General features: G+C 45.3%; 1 protein-coding gene across 1 annotated transcript; it reads right to left on the bottom strand.

The window, feature by feature from the left end:
- Positions 1–4,803: 4,803 nt before the first annotated feature.
- On the bottom strand, positions 4,804–21,803 carry Smim10l3 (small integral membrane protein 10 like 3). Its single transcript, XM_074075512.1, has 2 exons — positions 21,618–21,803; positions 4,804–6,419 (listed from the first exon to the last, which is right to left on the bottom strand). The coding sequence occupies exons 1-2, from the start codon at positions 21,801–21,803 to the stop codon at positions 6,399–6,401; spliced, it is 207 nt and encodes a 68-aa protein (XP_073931613.1). The 3' UTR covers positions 4,804–6,398.
- Between the last annotated feature and the right edge of the window lie 5,557 nt (positions 21,804–27,360).

Raw genomic sequence — 27,360 nt, 5'->3', positions numbered from 1 at the left:
GTCTCTAAGAGGCTCTCACACAGAGTGGGCTCAGGAGGCCACTGTGTGTCCCCTGAATCAGCACAGGTCACCCCAGCTCTTAAGGGGCCTGTGCCAGGTGAGGCACAAAACATGGGGGAGCTGTTATACATGGTTGAAAATGTTACACACGGAAGAAAATGCTAACTGGCCCACTGCAAGGTAACTGTTCTTGTTCAGGTAGTGCAAAAACCTGAGTGCACCTGTAACTCACGCCTGTAATCCTGGCTACTCAGGAGGCAAAGATCAGGAGGATCACAGTTCAAAGCCAGCAAAGGCAAATAGTTTGCACGACACTATCTTGAAAAAATCACCCATCACAAAAAAGGGCTGATGGAGTGGCTCAAGGGTTAGAGTGCCTGCCTAGAAAGTGTGAAGCCCTGAGTTCAAACCCCAGCACCGCACACATATATATACACACACACGTACACAAAATATATGTACGTATGTATGCACATACACATATATAAACACAACCCCACAGTACTTTTTTTCTAACGCATGTATCTTTTTTGCTTCAAAGCACCTCCCATAGGTATCAGATGAGAACTAGGCTTTTAAAACTTGATAATTACACTCTCCGAACTTAACAAACCATGCATTTATTTTTGCTCAAGAATTTGGATAAACTCAATAACCAGGAAACAAGGCCTTTGCAGAGCAGCCCATGGCCTAAGTGGACACGTGGCTCCCTCTTGTGGCCAAGGCAAGCCTTGCAGGCACAGAAGCAGAAAGAGGGGGCGGGCCTTTCATTTCAGCCCCACCCATTCCCTCCAAGTAAGTATCTATAGCGTGAGGTTCCCGGAACAGAAACGCTCGGTCCTGCTGGGGCTTCATTTGGCTCACCTCCAGAGGGAGGTGAGTTTTCCATTGAAACATAATTTGAGCTGGGCATAGGGTGATACGCACGGTAATCCCAGTTACGCAGGAGGCAGAGGCAGAGGGATCAGGAATTCAAGTCAAGAGTTCAAGGCCAGCCTGGGTTACATAGTGAGGCCCTGTCAGATGGGATGGGGAGGGGAGGGGAGGGAAGGGGAGAGGGAGGGAAGGAGGGAGGGAGGGAATGAGGGGGAGAGAAGAAAGTCAGGGTTTCTTCAGTCATGCCGATAATCGTACTTCAATATATTTAAATCTGCATCACAGTTCCAGCCCAGCCCGGGCAAATAATTCTTGAGACCCATGTCCAAAAAGACCAGAGCAAAATGGACTGGAGGTGTGGCTTGAGAGGTTAGAGTACCTGCTTTGAAGTGCAAAGCCCCGAATGCAAACTCCAGGCCCACCAAAAAACAAAAACCCATAATGCTATTTTCTCATTGAGAAAAATAGGAGCCTCTACCGGATTTAGCCCAGGAGTCTCTTGCTGGCCTGGGAAGGTGAGTGCTGTGGCTTGGTCTGAATGATTCTCATCTGCAACTAGGCATTTGAATCCCTTTTGCATCCCTGGGTCCTGGGTCACATGCGGTGGCACCAACTATAATCCCAGGGCTTGGGAGGCAAAGGCAGGAGGATCTATCTGGAGTTCCAGGCCAGCCTGGGTTACAGAGCGAGACTGTCTCAAAAATAAAAATAGACCAGGAGTGGTGGCTCACACCTATAATCCTAGGCAGAGATCAGGAGGATCTGAGACCCTGAGTGCAAACCCCAGTGCCACCAAAATAAATAAATAAATGAGGGGGGGGACTAGTGGGTGTGGCTCAAGTGGTAAAGTATCTGCCTAGCAAGCGCAAGCCCCTAGTTCAAACCCCAGTGCTGCCAAACATAAATAAAATAAAAATACAGAAAGACCATTTATTTCAGGAAAAAGAAAAGTTGGTTCTATAAAGGTTAACTCTTCTAAGCAAGTATTTTTTTTTTTTTGTGGTACTGGGGCTTGAACTCAGGGACTTGTGCTCACTAGGGAGAAGCTCTGCCTCCCAAGTCACACTGCCAGCCCAAGCAAATATCTTTGGAAACAATCTTTTTTCCAAATTTTCATCATACAGCTCTTATGAACAGCATGCAGTGTTTGAAGTGCAAATGAAATAAATTGATCTGATTGAGTTTTGATAAAAAAAATATTTGGGAGAAAGATGTAACATTTTGGAAGCAAAGGGGATCCAAGTGTAAGCAACCATTAAATTACTAAGAGCTACACCCGGGGAACCGGTGGCTCACGCCTATAATCCCAGCTACTCAGGAGGCAGAGATCGGGAGGATCAAGGTTCAAAGCCAGGCCAGGCAGATAGTTTACAAGAGCCTATCTCAAAAAACCCATCACAAAAAAGGGCTGGTGGAGTTGCTCAAATGGTAGAACACCTGCCTAGCAAGCATGAAGCCCTAAGTTTAAACTCTAGTACTGCAAAAAAAAAAAAAAATACTGAGGCTCAAGGTTTAGAGCTCAGCATGGTAGTGTGTGTCTGTAATCCCAGCAATGTGGGAAGCTGTATGTAGGAGTATCACAGTTTGAGACTGGCCTGGGCAAAACCAAGAGACTACCTGAAAAAGAACTAAAGCAGAAAAGTGCTTGCAGAATGGTTCAAGTGGCAGAGCACTTGGCTATCAAGTGTAAGGCCCTGAATTCCAATCCCAGTACCATAAAAAAAGAAAAAATGTAGAATTATATAGCTTATTGTTCATTTTGTGTCAAATTACAGCAAATGGTCTATAGGTATTTTAGACTACACAGGGATTTACACTAACCTCTAAAACACATGGCTTGCACCCTACTTATGAAACCAACAGCCATATCAGAATGATGTATTTAAATGTTAAGTTTCTTAATTTACTTTTTATCCTCCATAGGCTTACAACTTCGTGACTTCAAGACATCAACATTCATTCTACTGTCAAAAAAAAAAAAAAGGAAAGTATGATTTCCAAATGCAACTAGCAAGTCCAAGATTTTCTACTGTGCATTGTGTCTAAGTTTAAAATGATTGTGCTGCTCAACCCTTGTGAGCAGATTCAGGGGTATGGGAAGTTAAGAGCATATACATTTAAGAACTGGAGTTTTTAAACAAGCTGCTTCAGGCACCAGGTATAGTGGTACAAGCCTGTAATCCCAGCACTTGGGAGGCTGAGGCCACTCAAGCCTCACTCAACTCACTCAACTTGGTGAGTTCCTGGCCAGTCTATGCTGCGTATCAAGTTCCAAGCCACTCTGGACTATAGGGCTAAACCTCATTTCAAAACAACCAACCAGCTGGTCAAGGTGGCCATGCCTTTAATAATCCTAGCTACCTGGAGGCAGAGATGGGGAGGATGGTGTTTTGAGGCCAGCCAGGCAAGAAGTTCACAAGTCCTCTCCCAACCAATAAAAAGCTGGGTGTGGTGGCAAACACCTGTCCCCCAGTTAGGCAGGGAAGTGTAAATACCAGGAGTATGGTCCAGGCCAGCCCAGCATCAAGTGTGACTCTATCTCAAGGACAAAGTTCAGTGTCCCATGCCAGGTCAAAGCTTGGCTCTGAAGTGGAGTACACAGTGGAAAGAAAGAAAAACAATCAAAGCAAAAAAAGAGCTGGAAGAGTGACTCAAGTGGGAGCACCTGTCTGGCAAGCTTGAGGCCCTGAGTTCAAATCCCAGAACTTCCAAAACAAAATAATCTTCTTCCTTTGTTTTCCTTGCCAGAGTGATACAACCTGAATATTTCAAGTGAGTGATCTCTTTCATAATTCAACTATGGGAACTTAATTTATCTGAAAGGGTATCTCATTTTTTAATTAATTGTCTCAAAAATAAAAATGTCTGTAGACTGCTTTCTTCTGTAGTTATGAAACTTTATATGGCAACTTTATCATCAATTTCTGCCAGGCTGTCACCCTCCTCCCCAGAACCTTCCACAGAGGAGGGTTCAGACAGGGACCAGCACAATACCGAAGGGAAAGTTGCAGTGATGTGTTATGTGCATTGAAGAAAAGAACAAAAATCTTATGCAAAGAAAACAGTGATTTGTGAACTTTTTCCCCAAACTGCTTTTAGAAAATTCACACTTTGCCAGGCATAGTGATGCATGCTTGTAATACCTACTCAAGAAGTTGAGGCAGGAGGATCACAAGTTCAAGCCCAGCCTCAGCAGCAGAGTGAGACCCTGTCTCAAAAAACAAAAAACAAAACAGAACAAAAAAACCCGAAAAACACAGGGCTGAGGATGTAGCTCAGTAGAAGAGTACTTGCCTAGCATGAGCAAGGCTCTGGGTTTGATCCCCAGTATTGAAAAAATAATAAATGGTGAGAAAAAAATCCAGTTTTTTTCTTCTAAAATAACCAAACTGGAAACATCCCCAATTTCTTAATTCAGCATTTGATGCTAAATAGGGAATTCTGTCCAGCAATTGGCTGGACATCTTTATAATTCCAATTTACAAAAGAAATAAAATGGCTTTAGTGTTGTGGAAAGTTCCATCCGCAGTGAGTAGGTTAAAAGAAAAAAAATTAATTAAAAAAAAAAAAAGGAAGGAAAAGGAGGACTCAACGAGAAAGAGTTCCCCTTCTAAAACATCTCATTTCATAATTCTGACACCACAGGGAGTGTCCATTCACCTTCGAGTGATTGGGCTTCAAGTGCCCAATCAGGACAGGGTCACTGGGACGGCTGGAGACCTGTTGGCCAGGACCCGGCACACACCACCCCCTGGGACACAACTCGTTTCACTTCACCCTGGGAAGACGGAGGGCTTCCAGCCTGATCCGGCCAGAGGTACTTCGCTCTCTGGTCTTCTGCGTCAGTGACCAGCTTGGCCTGGGGCCAACAGACGTTTAAGTGTCAGGAAGATGACGGTGTCAAAAAAAGACGAGGAGGACTGCGAGTACACACGTAAAATAGGACATATTTATTACGCTAAAGAACAGACTTTGTCCTCGTTATCTCAAAACACTAAAATAGTAATGGCATAGGAATTTAGCACACAATATAAATTGATATATGCAATCAGCTGTCCCCAAAATGGCTGTTTAAGTCTCACTTTGGGAATCCTTAAAAACTTACACTCTTAAATGACCTTTATTAAAGTCACCAACAAACGACAAAGGGAATTACTGCAGAAAAATCTTAGTGTAAAAAACACCTTAGTTCCTAGGACTGGGGAAAGGTTGTAAGAAGTACTTGTTTTGTCTCTCTAGCTGAGCCACAGCAAAGTCTCAAGCTCATTTTCACTGAGGGTCCCCAACTTGAGAAGATAATTCTAGATTTAATATTGCAACTCTCACCATCGGGCCTCAGTTTAAGCTGCATCCCAAGTGAAAAGGAAGGGGTGTGAGAAAGAAAACCAGTACTTTGCAGGCTGAAGAGACAGACGGCATTGGAACGGTAGCCCTTAGATTGGGGACAGGAGCCGCATAAAACCACGTCAACCATTACATTGACATCTCACACTCTACTCAACTGTCCGATCTCCCCAAAGAGTTTCCCAAGTCTGAGTGTCTTTCAAGCACAATTTTCAATGAGCTCGCCATTCTTCTCCATCACCCAGCTTTCAAAGAGTTGAACTTGGTGGACTTTCCAGACTTAATGTGAGATAAATCATTCTAAGACAGCTTGGAAATTAATCTACCATTTTATTGTTCTGCTGTACCTTAGCTCTGGCATAAGGGATTTGCTAACTGCAAAGGTCGTAGAGCCGGTAACCCGTGTTGTCTGCGGAGCAGGTGAGGTACTTTTTAGACATGGAAGCATTTTCTTGTATCCTATTGCTTGCTCTGAAAACACTAGCTTCACAAGGTCACGGGAAACACACATGGTCTCTTCCTCCGGGAGAACTTCAACATGGGCGTGTGGCCTCGCAGACAGCTCTGATCGTGGGTGAGAGAGACCCAGCTCAGCGCCCTGCCCCTCAGGAAAAGCCCTTGCTGGTTCCCCCTTAGCAACTCCCACCTCCCACAGTTGTGGGTGGCCTGGCCATCCTGATGCCCAGGCATCTCCTATGAGGCTGTCCGTGACTCTGTGCCCTCTTTCTGGCCAGTCCCTCCCCAGAGCTTCCCTGCTGCCATGGGACATGCCAGCAAGCCACTTTTCTGAAGAAGCAGAGCACAGACCCTCGGCCTTGCTCGGAGCAGCCACAGAGGCTGAGTTTCTTCCCACCAGTTCCTTCGCATACAGAAGCACTTTGTTGTCACTGTGGAGGAGGAGGTCAGCCTCGCTCGGGTCACTTTTCTTTTCCAACAATGACATCCCATCCTGTGACTTTCCACTGACATCGACCGTGGGCTGATGCACCTGGGAGGACACCTGTGCTGAGGTCCCCTCCTGTGTTTTCTTAAGGCTACACAACCATGTGTCCGAGCCATCGCCTCCCGACCCCGGTGCTTCTGCCAGGCAGGTGCCCAGGGTGCCGCTTCTGCCCCTCATGCGTGTGCTCTCTGATGCGGCGAGCCTGGGAGGACACCTGTCAGTCAGGAGAGGCCCGTCAGTGGATCTCAATGTGAACCTGGAAAACACAACCAAATTAACTTTCCGTGCAAAGACGGAGGCTCTCAGTGCACCCACACACTTTGTACTGTCTTACAAACAGCAGGCCTAACACTGGCTCTAAAGGTTCCCACAGCGTGAAGGGAACAGGACAACAACTTGCCCAGTGGAGACTGGAACAAAAACAGTGTTTTCTAAGCAACCTAAAAATAACAAAAGTGGGCTAGGAGCCAGGCATGGTGATGCACACCAAAAATCCCAGCACACAGAGGCTGAGGCAGGAGGATCAAAAGTTCAAGGCCAGCCTGGTGTACATAATTGAGAACCTGACTCAAAAAATAAACAAACAAATGAAAGAGAGAGAGAAAGAAAGAGATGGAGGGAGGGAGGGGGGAGGGAGGGGGGAGGGAGGGGGGGAGGAAGGAAGAGTGGCTGAGGTGTAGCTCACTGGTAGAGCACCTGCTTAGCCTAATGGTTTGACCCCCCAGAACCACAAAAAGGAAAAAAAAAAAAAAAGAAAGAAAAGCAGAATTCCTGATCCTGGGGCTTGTACTTTTCATACCAATATGGTTCTTTGTGTAGATTCAATAAAAATGTCTTCCCTCTAACCAGGAAGTAAGTAACTGGATGACTTCACTGTGTGGTCGAGGCTTTAACTGGAGCACTGCACCTGAGTGTGAGTCTCCGTGAGTGAAGGGAGACCTGACTTACGGATCTAGGACCTACGAGTGGCTCCCAAACACAACCTGGAGGGTCCCCTCCAACAAGTCCCCAGCTGCCAGGCGAGGTAGCTCGAGCCAGTAATCCTAACTACTCAGGAGGCAGAGATCAGGAGGATAGGGGTTTGCGGCCATCCTAGGAAAACAGTTCATAAGACCCAATCTCAAAAAAAGCCATCACAAAAAGGGCTGTGGAGTGGCTCAGGCTGGAGTAGCTCAAGGTGTACACCCTGAGTTCAAGCCCCAGTACCATAAATAAATAAATAAATAAGTCCCCAGCCTTCAGTTGATCCTAAGATCTACTTTTTTATTTTTATTTATTTTTTTGGTGGGTCAGGGGTTTGAACTAAGGGCTTTGCACTTGCAAAGCAGGTGCTCTACCGCTTGAGCCACAATCTCCACTTTTGCTCTGGTTATTATGGAGATGGGATCTTGCAAACTATTTATCCAAGCTGGCCTTGAACTGCAATCCTCTCCATCTTAGCTTTCCAAGTAGCTGGGACTACAGGCATAAGCCACTGGCACCCACCTAAGATCACTTCTTGACAAGCCCAGAACCTCAGCAAATCTACAGCCTCACTAAGAAAAGAATTCACCCAAACTTACAGATACTGGACCTAGGGGCTGTTTCTACCTCAAGTTGCAGATGACAGAGGCTTTTAAAAAGCCTTCTCTGAAATTTCTCCGGAAAACCTGTGCAAAGCTGACTTGCACCATTGGCATGTTCTCAATATCATTTGCCTGTGAAAGCAAATCCAAGACGGCCTAATGGCCAATCGGCACAGCTACTGCACCTACACAGCCGGCAAGACCAGACTGTTCTCAGATCGGAATCAGGTCTTTGACACTGTTAGGCTCCCTATGGGGAAGATGTCAGGAAAAATTGTGAAAGGAACAAATAATATTACTGAGTGTGTGATCTAGTGCATCGTCCAGGTTCTCTAATTTTATTTACTTTTTTTTTTTTTTTTGAGACATGCCCTTGCTATGTAGCCCAGGCTGGTCTGGACCTCCCTATGTAGCTTAGGCTAGCCTTGAACTTGCACTCTCAAGTCCCTGCTGCTTCTACCTCCTGAGTGCTGTTATTACTGGCCTGTGCCACCACACCTGGTTCAAGGTGCTCTAGTTTTATATAGACCTGCATCTTTCCTTGTGTTTGAGCTGCTTTACAACTTTGTAAGCTGTCAGAAGCATAAGAAAGGTAAGTTCTTGTCTAAAGAACGAGCGTTAATTGTGTCTTGGGGAAAACAACTGTCTGTTGCCCTATGGATGCTGACAAATTCTCCCTTTCTTTTTTTTTTTTTGAGAAAGGTCTCAGTATGAACTCCTGGGCTCAAGTCATCCTTCTGCCTCAACTACTGGCCAGAGCCACCACACCCACCTCTGCATTAACATTCTTGGTTATCACATCTTACTAGTTCCCTCATTAACTGATGAGTTAGATAAAATCTGACAGTGCTGTGCTGTCTTCATTGGAAAAAGAATGAAGAATTAGTGTCTTGGACACTAATACATGGAATGTCATGCTTAAGTTGTATGGGTTTCCTAGCAGGCTAGCCTAAGAAACAACCTCCTTCCTAACTAAAACACCCCACCTATACCGTAGAGAAGGGCTGCGAACGTGAGTACGTGAAACAGACGCTGGGCAGGAGAAAGGTAACACCTCCTCTCCCACAGTGAAAAGACAAAAGACAAAGCCTAAAAATAAAAACCAAGGAGCAACACTGTACAAGCATGCAACTTAAGAGTTACAGAAGTGAAAGACTGGAGGGTCAGCCACAGCTGGAAGTGGCTGGCTACAGGCAGAGCAATGGCAGGCAGGAAACCCAACCTTATGGAACTGGGAGACTCGAAATGCTGGGGATGTCAAGTGTATTAAAAATTATTTTGGGGGGTATTTTTGTGGCACTGGGATTTGAATTCAGAGCTTCACACTTGCTGGGCAAGCACACTTACTGACTGAGCCACATTGCCAGTCTTAAAAATCTTTTTTTTTTTTTCACTTTTTTTTTTGGTGGTGCTGGGGTTTGAACTCAGGGCCTCAGGTTTGCTAGGTAGGAGCTCTGCCACTTGAGCCACTCTTCCAGCCCTTAAAAATAATTTTTAACGTAAGAGCATGCTGGAGAGAAAATAAAGCACTCTTAGAGGCTGAAGCAGAGAGTGAAGATGGCTGGGGGATGGGGCCACAGGGGTTACAAGGAGCCTGGCCTCCACAGCAGCAGAGGGTCAGCCAGGACGTTTTGGTAAGGAAATGGCAGCACTTCAGATGAACTACTCTGGCTGCTTTGTGGTGGATAGACCGGAAAGGAGCCAATTGAACAGAAAGGCCGAGAGGAGGCTCTCCCAGCAGAGCAGGGAAAGATGGAGAAATAAATCAGCCAGAGGGGGGATGGACTAAAGTAGATTCTGGAAGTTAGTGGCTGATCAGATGTGAGCCACTGATGAGATGGTTTCTGGAGATTTTCAATCCTGACTGACACCAGTGTCATCGACTGAAAATGGGAAGTAAAGGGGCTCACAATGGGACGCAGAGTCTCACTGTAGGACTGCAGAGAGCAGTTGGACTGTCTGTAGCTCAGAGGGATGTCAGAGCTGGGGGCCTGGATCCAACAGACACTGTCCTTTGAGGGGTGGATAAAATGAAGACACTTCCATCAAGAGAAAAGATGGAAGGAAGGTACAGAAGGCCAGGAATACCAAGAAATAGACTAGAGAAGGGACAGGCCAAACACACCAGGAAAATTCAGTGTTGTAGCAATCAAGAAAGTTGCGTGTTTCAAAAAGGAGCGAGTGGCTGGTGCTAGTGGCTCACACCTATAATCCTAGCTACTCAGGAAGCAGAGATCAGAAGGATCAGGGTTCAAAGCCAGCCCAGGCATACAATTCGCAAGACTCTGTATAAAAAAACCCAATGTGAAAAAGGGCTGACGGATAGCTCAAGTGGTAGACTGCCTGCAAGCATGAGGCTCTGAGTTAAAACCCCAGTCCTGAGACACACACACACACACACACACACACACACACACACACACACACGGACAGAAAGAGAAAGAGGAAACTCTAAGGTTGTAGTTACTACACGTATAATTCTAGCTATATCTCAAAATATTTTCATGATTATTTTCACATAGACAGCCAGGCACTGGTGGCTCACACCTGTCATCCCAGCTACTCTGGCTGAGATTGAGAAGATTGTAGTTTAAGGCCAGCGCAGGCAAATAGTTCATGAGACGCCATCTCTAAAATAACCAGAGCAAAACGGACTGTGGGTGTGACTCAAGTGGTAGAGCACCTGCTTTGCAAGTGGGAAGCCCTGAGTTCAAATCCCAGTTCCAGTCCCAGTCTCTTAAATTGACTTTCCCAACCACATTATTTCAAACTTTACACTTATTTCGCTGACAAAATATACAAGAAAGGAACATCAACTGAAACGAAGGCATTCCTAAGGATGTTTTTAATATATTAAAATAGGAGTTTCTATAATTCTTGAGAAAAGCAGGTCATTTAATATGGGGCAGTGCTCAAGAAAATTAGTTTCAAACCTCTTTTATTATGTCCTTGAACAAGAGCTTGGCATTCATCATTCAGAAAGATGAAGTATTTCCAGGATTATTTTTAAATGTTTTAAGTAAGATCCATTAAAAGTTGTTTATTTACTGACAAAGTAATCATGATAGAATAAATTATTCCTGAAGTTCTTCTGGTTGCTTGATACATTCAGTAATAAACTGCCTATTTATACCTTAGAAAAAAGAGTGCAACAGGTCACTGGCAACAATTTGACTCAGAGTCCTCAGCTAACCCCTCTGATACTGGACCGTCAGATGCCTTTTAATATTTTGAAAGTCAGGAATAAGTTCCAAACAACTTCTAGACAGGTTTAAGTACATCAGAATGACTGCTCTCCTTGGCCCCAGGCCTTGTCACCCCCACTCCCACGGCAAGGTCTACAAAACAATAAACAATAAACAGCACATGTTAACAGCAAATGAACTTGCCCACCAACCCTGAGACTCCGCAGTGAGGAAAGTCTATTTTGAGTCTCAAGGGAGAAAATAAGTGCACCACCATTAAATCTGATAAAGGCTGAAAACGGAACTGTGGAGGAGAGGGGAGAGGCACACACAAGAGGGTAGAGGTGGTCAGGTATGTCAGGACAACCTAAAAAAGCGACTTCCACAAAGTGTCCGGCCTGTTGGAGGCAGCCTACCTACTGGATGACAGGAGGCCTGACCCAATTAGGCAGCTGCCACCCTCCTGGACATCTGTTCCCGTGCCTTCCCTGACCTGGGCTATTAATGGCCTGGCACCTGACAGTCCAGACTGCTACTGTTTTGGAAACTAAAAATAACCTGGCCCTGATGGTTCCCAAAGCAAGCTGGCAAGGTGTTCCAAAGGTGACAGGGAGAAGTCACAACTAAAATGAGCAGAGTGTCGATCTACCTTGAGCAGGATTCTGTGCTGTGATGGCTCTGGCACAGACTAAGAGAATCCTGGCCTCACCCACTGTAGGTGTGAGTGTGGGATGTTTACCTTTGCATAACTGTGCCCCACTGAGATCATCAGGCTGGAGGTGGCTGAAACAAACCACCTCCACAGCTTGGAGGATAAGGAACAGGGATGACTCTGTCATTTCTAAATTAGACTGAGTCACAATGACAGGGAACACACTGCATCACTGCGCTCTTGTTACTGATCACGCGCACATCTGAAATGTGCCTGTCCTTGGAAACCAGCTGTGTCCCACTTGACAGCCACCAGGGTATCCTGGTCACTTGGAAGCTCAGGAGGGAGGAGTCACGCCGGCCTCAGGGGTGGAGAGCCAGGGCAGTTCCCACCAGGGATGCTGTGAAGACCTCTGAGAAAGGGCTCAGAACCTTCTCCTAGCATCCCACAGGCATCAATAAACAGTAGCTATGATCATCACTACCATAGCAGTGTTCAGGGAACAAATGACAAAAGGCCAGAGGAGGAGTGGAGGACAGAGTGACCACAGACAAGTGCATCTCTGTGGAGCAGCAGAGGCCCTGACCACGCTGGCAAGGGCTGAAGGGCCAGTGGAGCCCACCCAGGCCATCCCCTGTGGTGCTGGTGAGGGCTCACTGCACAGTGGAACTGCCTCCATGGGGGGCAAGCTGACTGTGACTTCAAAAACTACAAATGCTTATTAATCTATGATCTAAGATTCTACCTTTTTTAAGGTTTTTCGCCACAGATTCAATCAGCAAATGTCCCCTGAGCCCCACCCTAGGCCAGGTGCTCCTCTGGGTGCTATTAGGACAGGATAGCAAGTAGACAGTACAGACTTTTCTCAAAGCTTCCTTTCTACTGAGCCAAAAATCAAAGGACAAAAATAAGACCAGAGCCATGGCTCACACTGTAATCCCAGCTACTTAGGAGGCTGAGTTTGAAAGGATTGTCATTCAAAGCCAGCCTGGGCAAATATTTCACAAGACCCCATCTCCAAAATAACCAGAGCAAAATGAACTGGTAGTGTGGCTCAAATAGTAGCGTGACTGCTTTATAAGCACAAAGTCCTGAGTTCAAACCCCAGTCTCACAAAAAAAAAAAAAAAAAAAAAGACAAAAATGCCATCTGTAAAAGGCTCACTGTGATCCCAGCACTCAGGAGGCTGAGTCAGGAGGACTGAGAGTGTAAGGCCAGCCTGGGCTACACAGTAAGACCCTGCCTCACAAAATAAGTAAAAGTAAAAAATTAAGTAATAGTAGCAGGATATAAGTGAATTCCTCATAGCCTTGGAGTTGGGAAGGCCTATCTAGTGCTAGCAAAAGTCAAAAGTAGGAAAAGATTAAACTCTGACTCCATAAAAATGAACTTCAATATGGCCAAAACACACACAAGCTACAAAATTCAAATCTTATTGGGTGACTCTTACCTATCAGATTAAAAAAATCCAAGAAGTAAAAGCCATAACCCCACAGAAAACAGGACAGATCACGCACAGTTCAGAGTAAAGGCCCAGATACCACCTCATCCTTTCAGGAAGGAAGAAGGCCTTGTGGGCTCTAACCCTGACATACAGGAAATGTCCAGATGCCACCCCTCCCCAACTGCCACCTTGAAGGACCCATGGCTTCTCACCTAGACTACCAAAAGATCTCATGGTTCCCCTCAGTGCATGAAGAGCTGTCTTTTTTTTTTGGCAGTACTGGGGTTTGAACTCAGAGCCTCATGGGCACCCTACCACTTGAGCCACTCTGCCAGCCCTATTTTATGGGTTTTTGTTTTGTTTTGTTTTGAGATAGGGTCTCATGAACTATTTGCCCAGGTTGGCTTCGAACCACAATCTCCTGATCTCTGCCTCCCAAGTAGCTAGGATTATAGGTGTGAGCCACTGGCATCCAGCAAGAGCTGTCCTTCGGAAATGGCTAAAAGCAATGGGTTACACATGGCCCAGCAATTCCACTCCTAGGCATGTGTCCAAGAGGAATGAGAGCCGTGCCCACAAAACTTGGACACAAATGCTCATGGCAGCATTATTCGTAAGCATCAAGCAGTGAAAGCAGCCTCACCGCCCAGATGATGGACAAAGACACGACTACAGAATATCAGCAGCTGGAGATTACCAGGAGATGAGCCAACCACATGCAAAGAACAATCCAGCAACAGAAAAGGACACTGCTGGGAGAAGCAGATAACATCCAAATAACACTGTATTAAATGCCCACATTAGAGGAATTTGGGTCAAGGGTACATAGGAAATCTCTGTACCACTTCTGCAATTTTTCTATAAATCAATTTATTTCAAGGTATAAAAAAATCCAATCTCAGCTGGGCATTGTGGTACATACCTGTAATCCCAGCATTCCAGAAGCTGAGGCAAGGGGACTGAGAATTCAAGGCCTGTCTGGGCTGCATAGCAAGACTCTGTGTCAAAAAAACAAAACATAAAAAAACCACCGTACTTGGGAGGCAGAGATCAGGAGAATTGCAGCTGGAGGCCAGCCAGGGCAAAAAACGAAAGACGAGATGGTAACTGAAAAATAACTAAAGCAAAAAAGAGCTGGAGCGTGGCTAAGTGGTAGAGCACCTGCCTAGCAAGTGCAAGGTGCTGAGTTCAATTCTCAGGGCGAAAAAGGAAAAAAAAACTCCTTTCTCTCTGGGATTTATTTAAAATACTCCAGTGCTAGATGGGAAAACAAGACAGTTCAGGGTTGGAGGGAAGAGATAAAGCAAGACTAGCAAGGACCTGGTAGAGTGGCTCAAGAGGCAGAGCGCTTGCCTAGCAAGGGAGAGGCCCTGAGTTCAAACCCCAGCACCATGGAAGGGGAAGGGGAAGTTGGTCTTTATGAAAAAGTGAAGCATACTATTCCACTTTTTGTGTATTTTTGTATACTTATGCTACAGGAAGCATTAACTAGGAGGGAGAACTGTACATGGTCCAGGCTGGCCCCTGGCAAAAAGCAACCAGAGCAAAAAGGGCTAGGGGTGTGGTTCAAGTGGCAGAGTGCCTGGCCAGCAAGTACAAAGCCCTGAGTTCAAACCCCAGTATCACAAAAATAGCAGTAAATCAGATTATATAATATATCTCTTGCACTGTACGCAGAGTAAAGCCAAAATCCTTACTAACAAGCACAAAATTCCTCCCCACACCCTTTGCTTTTTGGGGCTCCTCTTCCTCCCTCTCTGGCTCACTCTTGGTCTGCTCCAGCTCCCATGGCTTTCCTGCCAGTTTCTCTAAGACGATGCTCCTAAGGGGTCATCCCCAGTTCGCCACCATGATTACACAAGAACAGAAATTAAGAACAGGCACTCGGGAACTTTCACGCAACTTAGCACTGCCACAACAGTCAAAGGCTTTCCTATTAATTACTCCCTTAAAAATCTCTTTTTTTTTTTTTTTTTGTGGCAAGGGGATTGAACCCAGGGTTCCACACAGCACAAACTTTGCCATCTGCACAATTTTAAGTGGGCAGTCCAGTGGTATTCTGCATATTCACCCTGCTGTCGACCACCACCGCATCAGCCCTCCTCTGCAACTTTTCATCTTCTCAGACTGCAAACTTTGCACCCCTAAATCCCCCCACCTCATTCTACTTTGCCTCTAGGAATCTGAGTGCTCTCAGGACCTCAAGTGAGTGGGGGTTCTTTTGGGACCAGTTTATTTCACGTAACCTAATGTCCACATTGCAGCACTTGTCAGAATTTCTGTCCTTTTAAAGCCATCCATCAGTGAACAGATGACATTTTGTTTACACTTGGAGTGTTCTACCTTTTGGCTACTGTAACCAAGGCTGTTATGATGTGGGAGTAACAAGTATCCCAGTCCTTGTTTTGTTTGCTTTCTATGTGCTGGGGACACCAGGGAACTTAGGCATGCCAGGCAAGCACTCCACTACTGAACCACACCCCTGGCCCTTGAGTCACTGTTTTTAAACCTTTTCAGTTTGTAACCAGATCATATGGTAGTTTTACTCTTAACCTTCTGAAGAACCCCCAAACTGCTCTTCATGACAGCTGTGCCATCTTACATTCTCACCAGCAAAGTACTTCTGTACATGCTCACCGAAATTCGCTACTCCATCCCTTTACAGTAATGACAACAGGGCTGGTGGAGGGGCTCAAGCAGTAAAAGCCCCTGCCTAGCAAGCATGAGGCTCTGAGTTCAAACCCCAGTACCACCAAAAAATAAAAATAAAAAATACAACAGTCATTCTGCTGTAGCTCAGAGGTAGAGCACTTGCCTAGCATGTATAAGATCCTGGGTTTGAACCCCAACACAACAAAACAAAAATAATAAACAGCCATCCTAATAGGTGTGACATGGCATCTCCTCGTGGCTGAGTGACCTGTTTTGCAATTCCCCTGGAGCTGAGCATGGTCAAGACCTACTGGCTATCTGTTTATCTTTGGAGAAATACCTATTCCAGCCCATTACCAATGACTGGATTGGTTTTTTGGGTTTTGTTTTTTGGCAGTGCTGGGGTTTGAACTCAGGGCCTACACTGTGAGCCCTCCACTAGCCCTTTCCTGTGATGGGTTTTTTTGAGACAGGGTCTCTGAACTATTTGCTAGGGCTAGCTTCGAACACGGTTCCTCCTGATTTCTGCCTCCTGAGTAGCTAGGATTATAGGTGTGAGCCACCAGTGCCCAGAAACTGGGTTGTTTTGTGAGTTGAAAGAGTTCTTTTCATATTCGGGATACCAATGCTTTATCAAATTATGATTTGCAAACACCATTCTTTGTGTGGTCTTTTTCACTCATCCCACCTTTTTTAGTGCTGAGAATCTTACCCAGGGTCTCACAATGCCTAGCACATGCTTTACTACTGAGCTACACCCCCAGCCCCTCCACCTTCATTCTTTTGCATGTGGAAGTAGTCTGTTTTCCTTAGACTTCAGATGATCTTCAGACCACTTGAAGGTGAAGAAACTGGTCGTTTGAGAAGCAATGCCCAGGCTCTGCTGTGGGCCTGGAGTCTTTTCCTCCCCTGGTTTCTTTATGAAACATTTCAAATGACAAAACAGGCTGAGGTAGAGCTGAGGTGTTTGTTTTGTTTTTACTTTATTTTGTTTTGGTGCTGGGATGGAACCCAGGGCCTTGAACCTATGAAGCACACGCTCTACTGCTGGGCTATCCCCCAGCGCTAAAAGGTTTTTAAGATTTTTTTGTTTCACTTCATATATGTTGGGTGTTTTTTAGCATTAGCACAAATAGACGGAATTCAAATATTTTAATATGTGCTTGAATCATTAGACAGTTATTTGCAGGACTCTAAAAATGAGTCAAGGATGCTATTCAAATTTTATACTGTACAGATGCAAGCTTTTCTTTTCCTTTTGGCGATACTGGGGGTTGGATTGAACCCAAGGCCTAGACCTGCTAGACAAACACTCTACCTCTTGAGCCACACCCCTGGCCCCAGGTTTTTCAAAACAAAACCAAAAACTTATGAAAACCAATTATTAGCATTCACTTGAACGACAGGAACCAGCTGGACACCAGTGGCTCCCGCCTGTAACCCCAGCTACTCAGGAGGCAGAGATGAGGAGGGTAATGCGTCAAAGCCAGCCCCGGCAATTAGCTTGAGAACCTATCTTGAAAAAATGCAACACACACACAAATAAGAGGGTTGGTGGAGAGGCTTGAGCCTCTTACACCTCATACCTCAAAGTACCGCAAAAAAAAACAAAACAAAAGAGAGGAGCTACTTCATAGTAAGGTTGTATTTTATCATCTCCAGCACACATATTCAGCATTCAGAAGCCAGAAGAGACTCATGCTTCTGACCCGGCCTATTAAGTTTTCACAAAGCTTATAAGCGCTTACGAAGTTTTCTTCAGAGTCTATAACTCCCCCCAATCTTCTTTGAGGAGACTGATACAAGTCAAGCAGCAGAGTAAAACTCTTTTCAGTTGTAATCAACCCTGGGAATATCATCTCAGGGTCTTTACTACTTCTTGTAATTACTGAGACCTAAGTAAAGTCATTTCAATCAGAGTCAAAGCCCAAGTCCTTCAATGCCTGCAAAATTCCCCAGGGCCTCTCTAGCCACATCTTCCACCATCTTCTTTCTCTCTGACTGCTGCAATCTCCAGCTTCCTGCTGTTTCTGGACCCACTAGGCTTGCCCAGGTGTGGGGCCTTGGTCACAGCTATTCCCTCCACTCACTCTGCATTCCCCCAACCCAGACATCTCCACACTAAAGCCCTCATCTCCTCCTAAGGTTTGCTCAATGTCGCCTTCTCGATGAGGCCCACTGTCTGTCCACCCTATTTAAATGATTTACTGTGAGTATGCAAGAGGTTTTTGTGGCTTGGGTGGTACCAGGGTTTGAACTTGGGACCTCATGCTTGCTAGGCAGGTGCTCTACCACTTAAGCCACACCCCCAGCTCTGCCCACACTATATAGATTGTCCACAAGCATCCCCCCAGCCCCACCACACACACACTGGGATGCATGAATAAAGATTTCCAAGTGGTAAGCGGACAGCGAAACCTATGAAATAGACACTATGAACTAGAAAGTCATTCAGAGGTTGAGCAGGGAGCAGTGAGGAATGCAGAACCAGGAGACAGGCACAGGGCAGACGGCTACAGGTAACACAGGGACACTGCTTGGTTTGACAGCTATCAACCACCTCCACAATAACCTTCTTTTTGCTGTTCTCTCTTTGATCTTCTCTTTGAGTGGTTAAGAATCTAGGTGACCTGGGGCTGAGATACTTGATCCTTCCCACAGGCCATGTAACAGAAAAATTGTAGGTATGGCTTTTTAAAGTGGAACAAGTTCATGGCACCATTTTTCAATCTTGCTTTTACTAATTTCATGTTTGGTATGGACTCTCACTTCTGACTGTCTGTTCTTCAGATTCTGCATGAGTAAGTGGGATACTGACAATTCCCGTGTTGACTGGTCTAAACTCCTGGCTCCAGTGATCCTCCCTCCTCAGCCTCCTGAGTATCCAGGACTACAGGCATGCGCCACCGTGCCCAGTTCGCCAACAGTACTTTAAAATCATAAGGTTTCTCAGCCTACACATTCCCTTTGCATCTGTTTTTTTCATTTAGTCATCTTTCATACTAAAGAGCTATTAGCCTCTTTAAAATGCTTATCTGCCCTACAAACAGAGTCCTAAGGAAACGGGGAAATGGAGCCTTTCTGTTACTTGCTAAACAGATTCCAACCCCTTTCAATGAGGAAGGAGGACACAGAGAGCAGTGTGCCCCCTTACTCAGATTCTATTTCTTGTTGTGCTCACCTTTTACCAGAAAGCCAGAATAATTAACCCTCCAAACTGGGTAAGCCAGTGCTTTTCCACAAATGAATGAACACCCTAAAACCTGCGGGGAGCTTGACGTAGCAGATGTAAGTATTACAGGTATGATTAGACACCCCACCCACCCCCAGGATGTGAAGAGGCTGCTTGTTGTACTCGGTCAGACACAAGAACTGCAGGGTTCTTAGGAAGCCCTTCTTCAAGGCATTGGTAATGAGCTTATCTATGTGCCACTCTCCTCTACTCACTTGCACCGAGCTCCTGTTCAGCTCCCCACGTTCTTGAAAACTGTGCCATCCCTAATATCGAGCCCCACAAGTCACCCACTCCTTCTCCAAAATGCACTTGCTGTCAATCAGGACAGTGAAATGATTACAGAGGAATGTTATGAAATTTGGATTAGAAAACCCTTTCCAGAGATGAGTTCAACTGTCCTACAAACAAATGAGCAATCTAGAAACCCTGAGCACCGCACTGGGAATGGAGTCATGGCCTATTTATTGCTTGTAAAACAAAGGAGCCTTCAAGCCTTCAACACCCCTGCAGTGAGGAAAGCAGGGCAAGATCGTGGCGGTGTCAGAAAGGAGAAACGTAAGTGAGAAGTACCTGCATCCAGAGGCTAGGGAGAGCACTTGAGGTGGAGAGGACAGCTTGTGCAAATGCCCAGGGGCAGGAAGGGCCTTGGTGCAAGCAAAGAGTGGACAGGAAACCCTGAGCAAGCCTAGCAAGCAAGGTGCAAGCCAGGTGAGGGGTTAGAGAGGTGGAAGCAAGATCTGTAAGGTAAAAACACACGTGAACTCCATTTCATGTGCTAGGGGCACCAATTTTTTAAAATGGTATGATTTGATGATTTCTTGGCCTTTTGGCTAAGATCAAGTGAAGATGACATGATCTGACTTATGACCTGGCATGGCGACACATGCCTGTAATCCTAGCATTTGGGAGGCTGAGGCAGGAGGACAAGAAGTTTGAAGCCAGTATGGGCTACACTGTGAGACACTGTCTTTAGAAAAAGGAACGACAGGAGCTGACTAATGTGTTTTAAAGACTCCTCCACTGCTCCGTGAGAACACATGGAGGGTACTAGAACAGTCCAGGCGAGGGATTAGAGTAGTTTAGACTAAAGGGAGCCATAAATACAGAAGTGGGTATATGAGAACATGGTTTTGTTTTTAATGATACAAACATAACAGCATTACATAGTAGATAATCGCACACCGTCCTCCTCATAATTGTATAAATGAGTACAAATTATATGTAACCTGATTTTACAAATAACCTCAAATTATGCCTAACTCTATACAAGAGGTTCCAAAGTGGGAGCATGGAGGTCAAAGACAGCCTGAAGACAACTTTTGTTTTGTGTGCAAAATTTCTTTTTCTTTTGATCTGAATTAATTTGATACCTAAAAATCAGGAAGTCTGGTTTCTCTTGGAAATTGCTAATCTAGTAAACCCTGGGCCCATGTTTCCACCAAATGGCAACTGGCTCCAGCACAGGTTTTCTGGTTTACCTCAGGCCCACATCCAGCACCCCTTACTCATTTATACCACCTGCTGTAGATTGGAGCTTCCTACTTTTCTGTCTTCTAGCCTGTATCATTTAAGGATGCCACAAGCCCTTGCTCACATCAAAGTTTCTCGATGTGGACCTTAAAATAGGCTCATCTTAACACAATTCTGACCAACTGATGGCTTTAGATCCCCTGGGATCTACCATCACCTGAGTCAGGAGCCAAAACACCTGAGTATATACACATTGGGACAAACTGGAAAAAACCCTGGTACTCAAACAGGCTCATTCTGCACATCAGGGAACCATGTAAACACTGTCAGCCTGGCTGTAATCTCCCCAAGGAGAGAGGGGCGCCTTTCCTATCACAGAACCTGTGACACGCCACGGTGTGTACACAGAATCCAAAAGCAGCTCAGTTACCTAGCCATCTTTCTTTCAGAAAGAATTCTCAAATAGATTACTTTCTCATTCCACTAGAAAAAGGTATCTGGAGCTGTGCAAGGGTGGCTCACACCTGTAATCCTAGCTACTTGGGAGGCTGAGATTGGGAGAATCTAGGTTGGAGGCCAGCCTGGGCAAATAGTTTAGGAGACTCCATCCCCAAAATAACCATATCAAAATGGACTGGAGGTGTAACTCAAGCTGTAGAGCTCCTGCTTTGCGAGCACCTGCTTTGGAAGCACAAAAGCCCTGAGTTCAAACCCCAGTTCCGCCAAAAAAAAAAAAAAAAATTGGAATTCAATAGATGGAGAAACGTCAGTCATTTACAGCAAAAGTGATCGCCAGGTGCTGATGTGTGCGTGCTGTTGTTTCACAACTGAATTATTTGGGGATCTGAACCCGTCTGGGTCTCTATCTTTGGCCAGAATACATCAGGTGCATTGCTCCAAACACCATTCACTTCTGATCTCTTGTAAGCTCCAAGGATAACATAAAAGGCAAAGTCTGGGAGGCAGAAAATTCACCCATTAATCCACCACCAGATCCCAATATTGTGCCATTTTAAAGACAACACATCTCCCTTCGGACCAGCTCCGACCCCACTCCCCCCCACCCACCCAGGTGCAGGACCCGCTGCAGAAGGCGGGCAACCACCCGGAGGGAGGGGGTTGCATGAGAAAATGCACTCAGCTTCCATCCTACTGGGCGAGGTGGGCAGGGCCGCACTGGGCCTTGTGGGGGGAATGGAGGGGGGTCTCAGGGGAGGACACCGGGGTTCGTGGTCCAGGCGGCTCACCCACCTGCAGACGCACATTGAGCATCATGGAAGCCACGATGTAGAGGTAGGGGAAGTTGATACGCAGCCGCCAAGCCAGGTCGAAGAAGATGAGCAGTGTGCGGGTCAACCCCTTGCAGAAGACCCCATAGGAGCGGGCGGCGGCCGAGCGCGACAGCCGGACAGCCAGGCCCGACAGAGCCGCCGCCATATAGAAACCGGCGCTCCTTACTGCCCTCCCGCCCTCCCGGTCCGCGCCGCGTCGCCCCGGGCCTCCGCCCTGGCCGCTGGCCCGCACTCGGCGCGCTCAGGGAGCGAGGGAGGCGGCGGCGAGTCCGGCGGGCGGGCGGGAGCCGAATCCGCGCGTCACGCTCGGGAAGCGACTCCGGGAGCCGCCGCCTGGACCCGGAGCGGCCGTGCGGCCTGACGTCACAAAGCCCGCCCGCGCCTGCGTCTGCACCTGCGCGACACGCAGGCCCCGCCCTTTCAGGCTCCGCCCCCTTTCCGTAATAAGGTGCGCATGCGTAGGAGGTGGGGAGGGGGACGTGGGAGAATGAGGACGTTGAGTTGTCTCCGGCTGCCCCCTAGTGGTGAGCCTGAAAATTAAAACAGGGAAGAAGTGAACCACCTTCAATGGTGAATTGAGGTTTAAAAATGGTTACAGTGATAAATTTTATGCTATGTCTATTTGACCACAATTTTTTTAATGAAAGTATTTTGGAGACTAACGGATAGTTAATTCTCCTCATATGAATTGGTTGGGGTCCCAGCCATTCCTGTTCAGTGTTCAATTATGTATGATAATCTTTTAATTATTAACTTTAACAATTATAAATTAAATCCCAGGTGTTAAAAAGTAAAAATATTTAGCTGGTGAAGTGGCTCAAGCAGTAGAGTGCCTGCCTGGCAAACGTGAGGCCCTGAGTTCAAACCCCAGTATTACCTAAACAAACAAAAAGTATAAATATTTAAACTTCAAATACTTCTATGCTGAAAGCATAGCTCAAAGGGTAGAGTGCCCGCCTACCAAGCTTAAGTACCTGAGTTCAAATCCCAGTGCTGCCAAAAAATAAATAAGTACAATAAAAAGAATGTTTTTTAAAAATACTTCTAGTGTTTGGGTTTTTTGGGGTTTTTTTTAGAGAGGGCTTGATGGTAAGTTTTTACAGTGTTACCTGGTACCTAGCTTTCTGTGAAAGTATTGCTGTGGAATGTAGATACAGGTTTTACGTTTAGGTTCAGTCAAAATATTTCATGTCTATGACTTCTGCCCACCAACAAGAAAGTCTGGGAGTATGGTGGGGAAAAAGGAGTGTCCATGATAAGATGTTCTTCAAGAAAGTGACAGTATGCTGGTGGAGTGACTTAAATGGTAAAGTACCAGCCTAGCCAGCATGAAGCCCTGAATTCAATCCCCAGTACTGCCAAAAAAAATTATTAAGAATATCCAACTATACTTCAAAGAGGAAGATTATAATCATAGAGGGTATTTCTAGAATTGTTATTACTAATGAAATTACATTTTCTTAAACATCTCTTGGTCTAAAAAAAAAATCATACCTTTTTCCAGGGAATCAAACTCAGAGCCTTGCACATGCTAGGCAGGCACTCTACCACTGAGCTGCATCCCCAGTCTAAGAGCCACACTTTTTGATGCTCAATAATGCTATATACACCTTTCACTGTGCTTTAGGGAAGGATCACATTAAACAGATATGGCAGGATAGCTTTTGGCTAGTGTATTATTATTATTTTAGGTGGTACTGGGGTTTGAACTTAGGGCCTCACACTTGCTAGGCTCTACCATTTGAGTCATTCTACCAGCGCTTTTTTGTGTTGGGTATTTTTCTAGATAGGGTCTTGTGAACTATTTGCCTGGACTAACTTCAAACTATTTGAACTGGGATTACAAAACGTGAGCCTCCCAAGAAAGTGGGATTACAGACATGAGCCACTGGTGTCTGGCTTAGAAAACAAAGATTTTAAAGGCTAGCAACTTTAATGAGAAATTTGCCAGGAGACACAAAATCAATTTGGCAATTTGTTGACAAGTTCAGAGATAAGCTATATTTCTTCTTAGGCTTGTAAAGATTTTCACTGGTAGAATTAGCAGTCTTATTCATTTAAATGACCTTGAAAGACCAGATTGTCTGTGACATTGTGAAAGCATCCCTAGTTACTTATTTCTTTGTCTCTAAATAGCTTGGAGCAAGTGGACCTTTTTTTTTTTTTCATGGCACTGGGGTTTGAACTCAGGGCCTCACGTTGTTAGGTAGGCGCTCTACCACTTGAGCCACTCCACCAGCCCTTTTATGTGCTGGGTTTTTTTCAAGATAGGGTCTAGAGACCTATTTGCCAGCTGAGATCCTCCTGGTCTCTACCTCCTGAATAGCTGAGATTATAGGCATGAGCCACCAGCGCCCAAGGGGGCATTTTATTTTATTTTTAATCATTTTTGCATTTTCATACATGTGTACACATTATTTGCACCATATTCATCCTCCTACCTCTTTCCTCATCACCTCCCCCCTCTCAATAGTGCCAACACCACCAGGCTGAACCTGTCCCACCCTCCTGTTCTCCAATTTTGTAGAAGAAAAAACATAAAAGATAAAAAGAGAAGCATGACGTTTTTGCTGGTTTGAGATAAAGAGAGCTACAAAGGGAGTTTCCTTGCGATGGTTCCACGCATATATGCATTACGACCCCAATTGGTTCATCTCTACCAGACTTCTCCGCTCCCTCCTAGTTCCCTTTCCATGGTGGCCTCTGCCAGTTTAAGATTCCTGTATTCATTCCCAGACAGCGAGCACATCAACCACATTCCAGGCTTTGGTGTCCCTCCCTTGCGTGAGCTTCCCTTAGCGTGTGACCCATGTCCAACAATATTGCTGCATTTGTTTTAGGTCTAATGTCTGCATAGGAGGGAGAACATATGATTTTTGGCTTTCTGAGCCTGGCTAACCTCGCTCAGAATGATGTTCTCCAGTTCCATCCATTTACCAGCGAATGACTAAGTTTCGTTCTTCTTCATGGCTGCATAAAATTCCACTGTGTATAAATACCACATTTTCTTGATCCATTCATCAGTAGTGGGGCATCTTGGTTGTTTCCATGGCTTGGCTATTGTGTACAGTGCTGCAGTAAATATGGGTGTGCAGGTGCCTTTGTGGTAACCTGACTCACAATCCTATTTTTAGTTTTTTAAGGAGCCAAGAGGACATTTTTAACAAGCCATGCAATTGCCATACAAAATAGCCCACAAATTTACCACAAAGCTGGACCATTTTAGGTAAGAAGCCTGCTTTAGTCAGATATAATGAGAAAGCAAAGGGGACACAAAGGAATGCCCCTCAAGATTTGAGGTGTCAGATACAGCAGGGTTAACTAGTTTTCTCATGCCAACATTTAACTCAGCCCCAATTCATGGGGTACTCTGGAAAGATTATAATTTAACAAACCAACACAGATGGAGCTAATTGTACATGTCAGTGTGTCTTGGGAGGCAGAGATGGGAGGATTGTGGTTTGAGATCAGTCAGCCCAGGCCAAAAAAAAAAAAAAAAGTTAGCAGAACCTATCTCAAAAAACAAACTGAGCATGGTGGTGCATATCCATAATCCCAGCTACTCAGGAGGGGAAGGTAGGAAGATCACAGTCCCAAGCCAGCCCAGGCAAAACTTCAAGACTTTATCTGAAAAGTAAGTAAAGTAAAAATGGCTGAGGGTGTGGTTCAAGTGGTGGAGAGCTTGCCTAGCAAGTGCCAAAGTCCTGAGTTCAAACCCCAGTCCTACCCTCAAAAAACACTGCCAATAAGTAAATAAATACATACATAAATAAATAAAACTATCAGTGTCAAAAATACTTTCATACAACCACAAAAGCATTACAAAAATGGGCTAATAGGAAGAAAATCTTTTTTGTAGTACTGGAAACCTACGGTCTTTTCTATGCTAAATAAATGAGTAAAAAAATTCTTTTCTGGTGGTATGGGGGTTTGAACACAGATCCTTATGCTTGTTAGGCAGGTGCTCTACCACTTGAGCCACTCCACCAGCCCTTTTTTTTTCTGTGCGTTGGGTAGTTTTCAAGATAGGGTCTTGTGAACTATTTCCCTGGGCTGGCTTTGAACCGCAACTCTCCTGATCTCTGCCTCCTGCGTAGCTAGGATTATAGGTGAGCCACCAATGCCCAGCTGGAAAATAATTTTATTAGCAACTGATCAACAGGGTCCATGTGTTCTATCTCTCGTCTGCCACCCTGTTGGTAGAGCTGTGTCTCAGGACCGCATGACCTGGTTCCCAGCAGAGGACAGACAAGCCAGGTTCCAGAAACTTCTCTGTGCTCCTGGGACTTGGTTCTATAAAATGAGCACAAGGATGCTCATCCCACAGGGCATCTATGAGAAGTAGGTGCATCAAGCAGGCAGCATTGGTCATGGTCCCCAGCAGAGAGAGGGCACCCAGAAAGTGGAGGCTATTTTCATGCCCAGAGCCAGTGAGTCTTTACAATGAAAGTTTTGTGGCCCGTGAATAATTATGATTAATGTTTAGTCCCAGGAAGAGAGAGGATGGGCAAGCATGATAAAAAATGTGGGTCAGGTGCAGTAGCTCACACCTGTAATCCCAGCTACTCAGGAGGCAGAGGTCAGAAGGATCAAAGTTCAAACCCAGCCCAGGCAAATAGTTTTCGAGACCCTACCTTGAAATACCCATCTCAAAAAAAAGGTGCTGGTGGAGTGGCTCAAGGTGTAGGCCCTGAATTCAAGCCCCAGTACAGCAAAAACACACACACATATGTGCACTATATACTCATGCAAATATTTGTGTTTTGTTTCGTGGGCTTTTTTACACATTTTTTATTATCATATTATTGTACTGGGGGTACATCTTGATATGTTTTTGGTTTTGATACAAGGTCTCACTATCTAGCCCATGTTGGCCTCAATCCTCCTGCCTCTACCTCCCAAGTGCTGGGATTACAGGCATGTATCGCCATGCCCGGCTTTGTTGAAAGGAAAAGCCCTAAATTTACTTTAAAGAAGTTACCTATAGAGAGAATGAAGGATGAGGGTCAACGCTATTGAGAGAAAAGTTATGCTTCTCTGAATATACCTTGCTTTGTAAATTTGACTTTAGAACCACACAAATATTTTACACAACTATAAAACCAAATGTATTTGGTTTTGTGGTGCTGGGAATTGAACTCGGGGCCTTGGGCCTGCTAGGCAAGTGCTTTGTCTCCTGCCCCTGTTTTTAAAATTTAAAACATTTAATTTTGAAAGAGAAATGAAACAAATGAAAAAGACCTTCAGATCCAGTTAGTGGCATAGACACACACACAGTGGAGTTGTTACAAGGAATATTAAAACCATAATTTTGGGTTGACTAAACAAAACAAAACAAAACAAAACAAAAACTCCACTCTACTCCTAAATTTGAATCAAATGCATGGTATGAAATCAGAAACACTAGAAAGAGAAAGACTGGGAGCATGGCTCAAGTGATAGAGTGTTGCCTAGCAAGCATGAAACCCTGAATAGTTTAAACCCCAGTACCAAAAATAAATAAATAAATAAACCGGAGAGACAGAGAAAGAGAGAGAGAGAGAGACTCCCAGCTGTGTTCACTGAAAATTCCTAGGAAAAGTCTAGTTCCAGAAAGTTTCAGAAGCAATAAGCATCCCTAGAGCCCAGATTGGAGCTACGAATACTATTTCCCATTAACAGACAGGTGCCTGGAGCAGAGCCTGGAACTTCCTGTTACACCA

This window comes from Castor canadensis, chromosome 6 (assembly GCF_047511655.1).
Source record: "Castor canadensis chromosome 6, mCasCan1.hap1v2, whole genome shotgun sequence".
NCBI lineage: Eukaryota > Metazoa > Chordata > Mammalia > Rodentia > Castoridae > Castor > Castor canadensis.
The sequence above is the reverse complement of the archived record's forward strand: the minus strand, read 5'-3'. Positions and strand labels throughout refer to the sequence as shown.

What these genes read in the sequence shown, in the direction of transcription:
- Smim10l3 (XM_074075512.1), bottom strand. Translation starts at nt 21,803, where the DNA reads ATGGCGGCGGCTCTGTCGGGCCTGGCTGTCCGGCTGTCGCGCTCGGCC. An exon ending in TGCTCAATGTGCGTCTGCAG is followed by an intron (nt 6,420 to 21,617) that starts GTGGGTGAGCCG and finishes TGTGTTTTCCAG; the next exon opens with GTTCACATTGAGATCCACTG.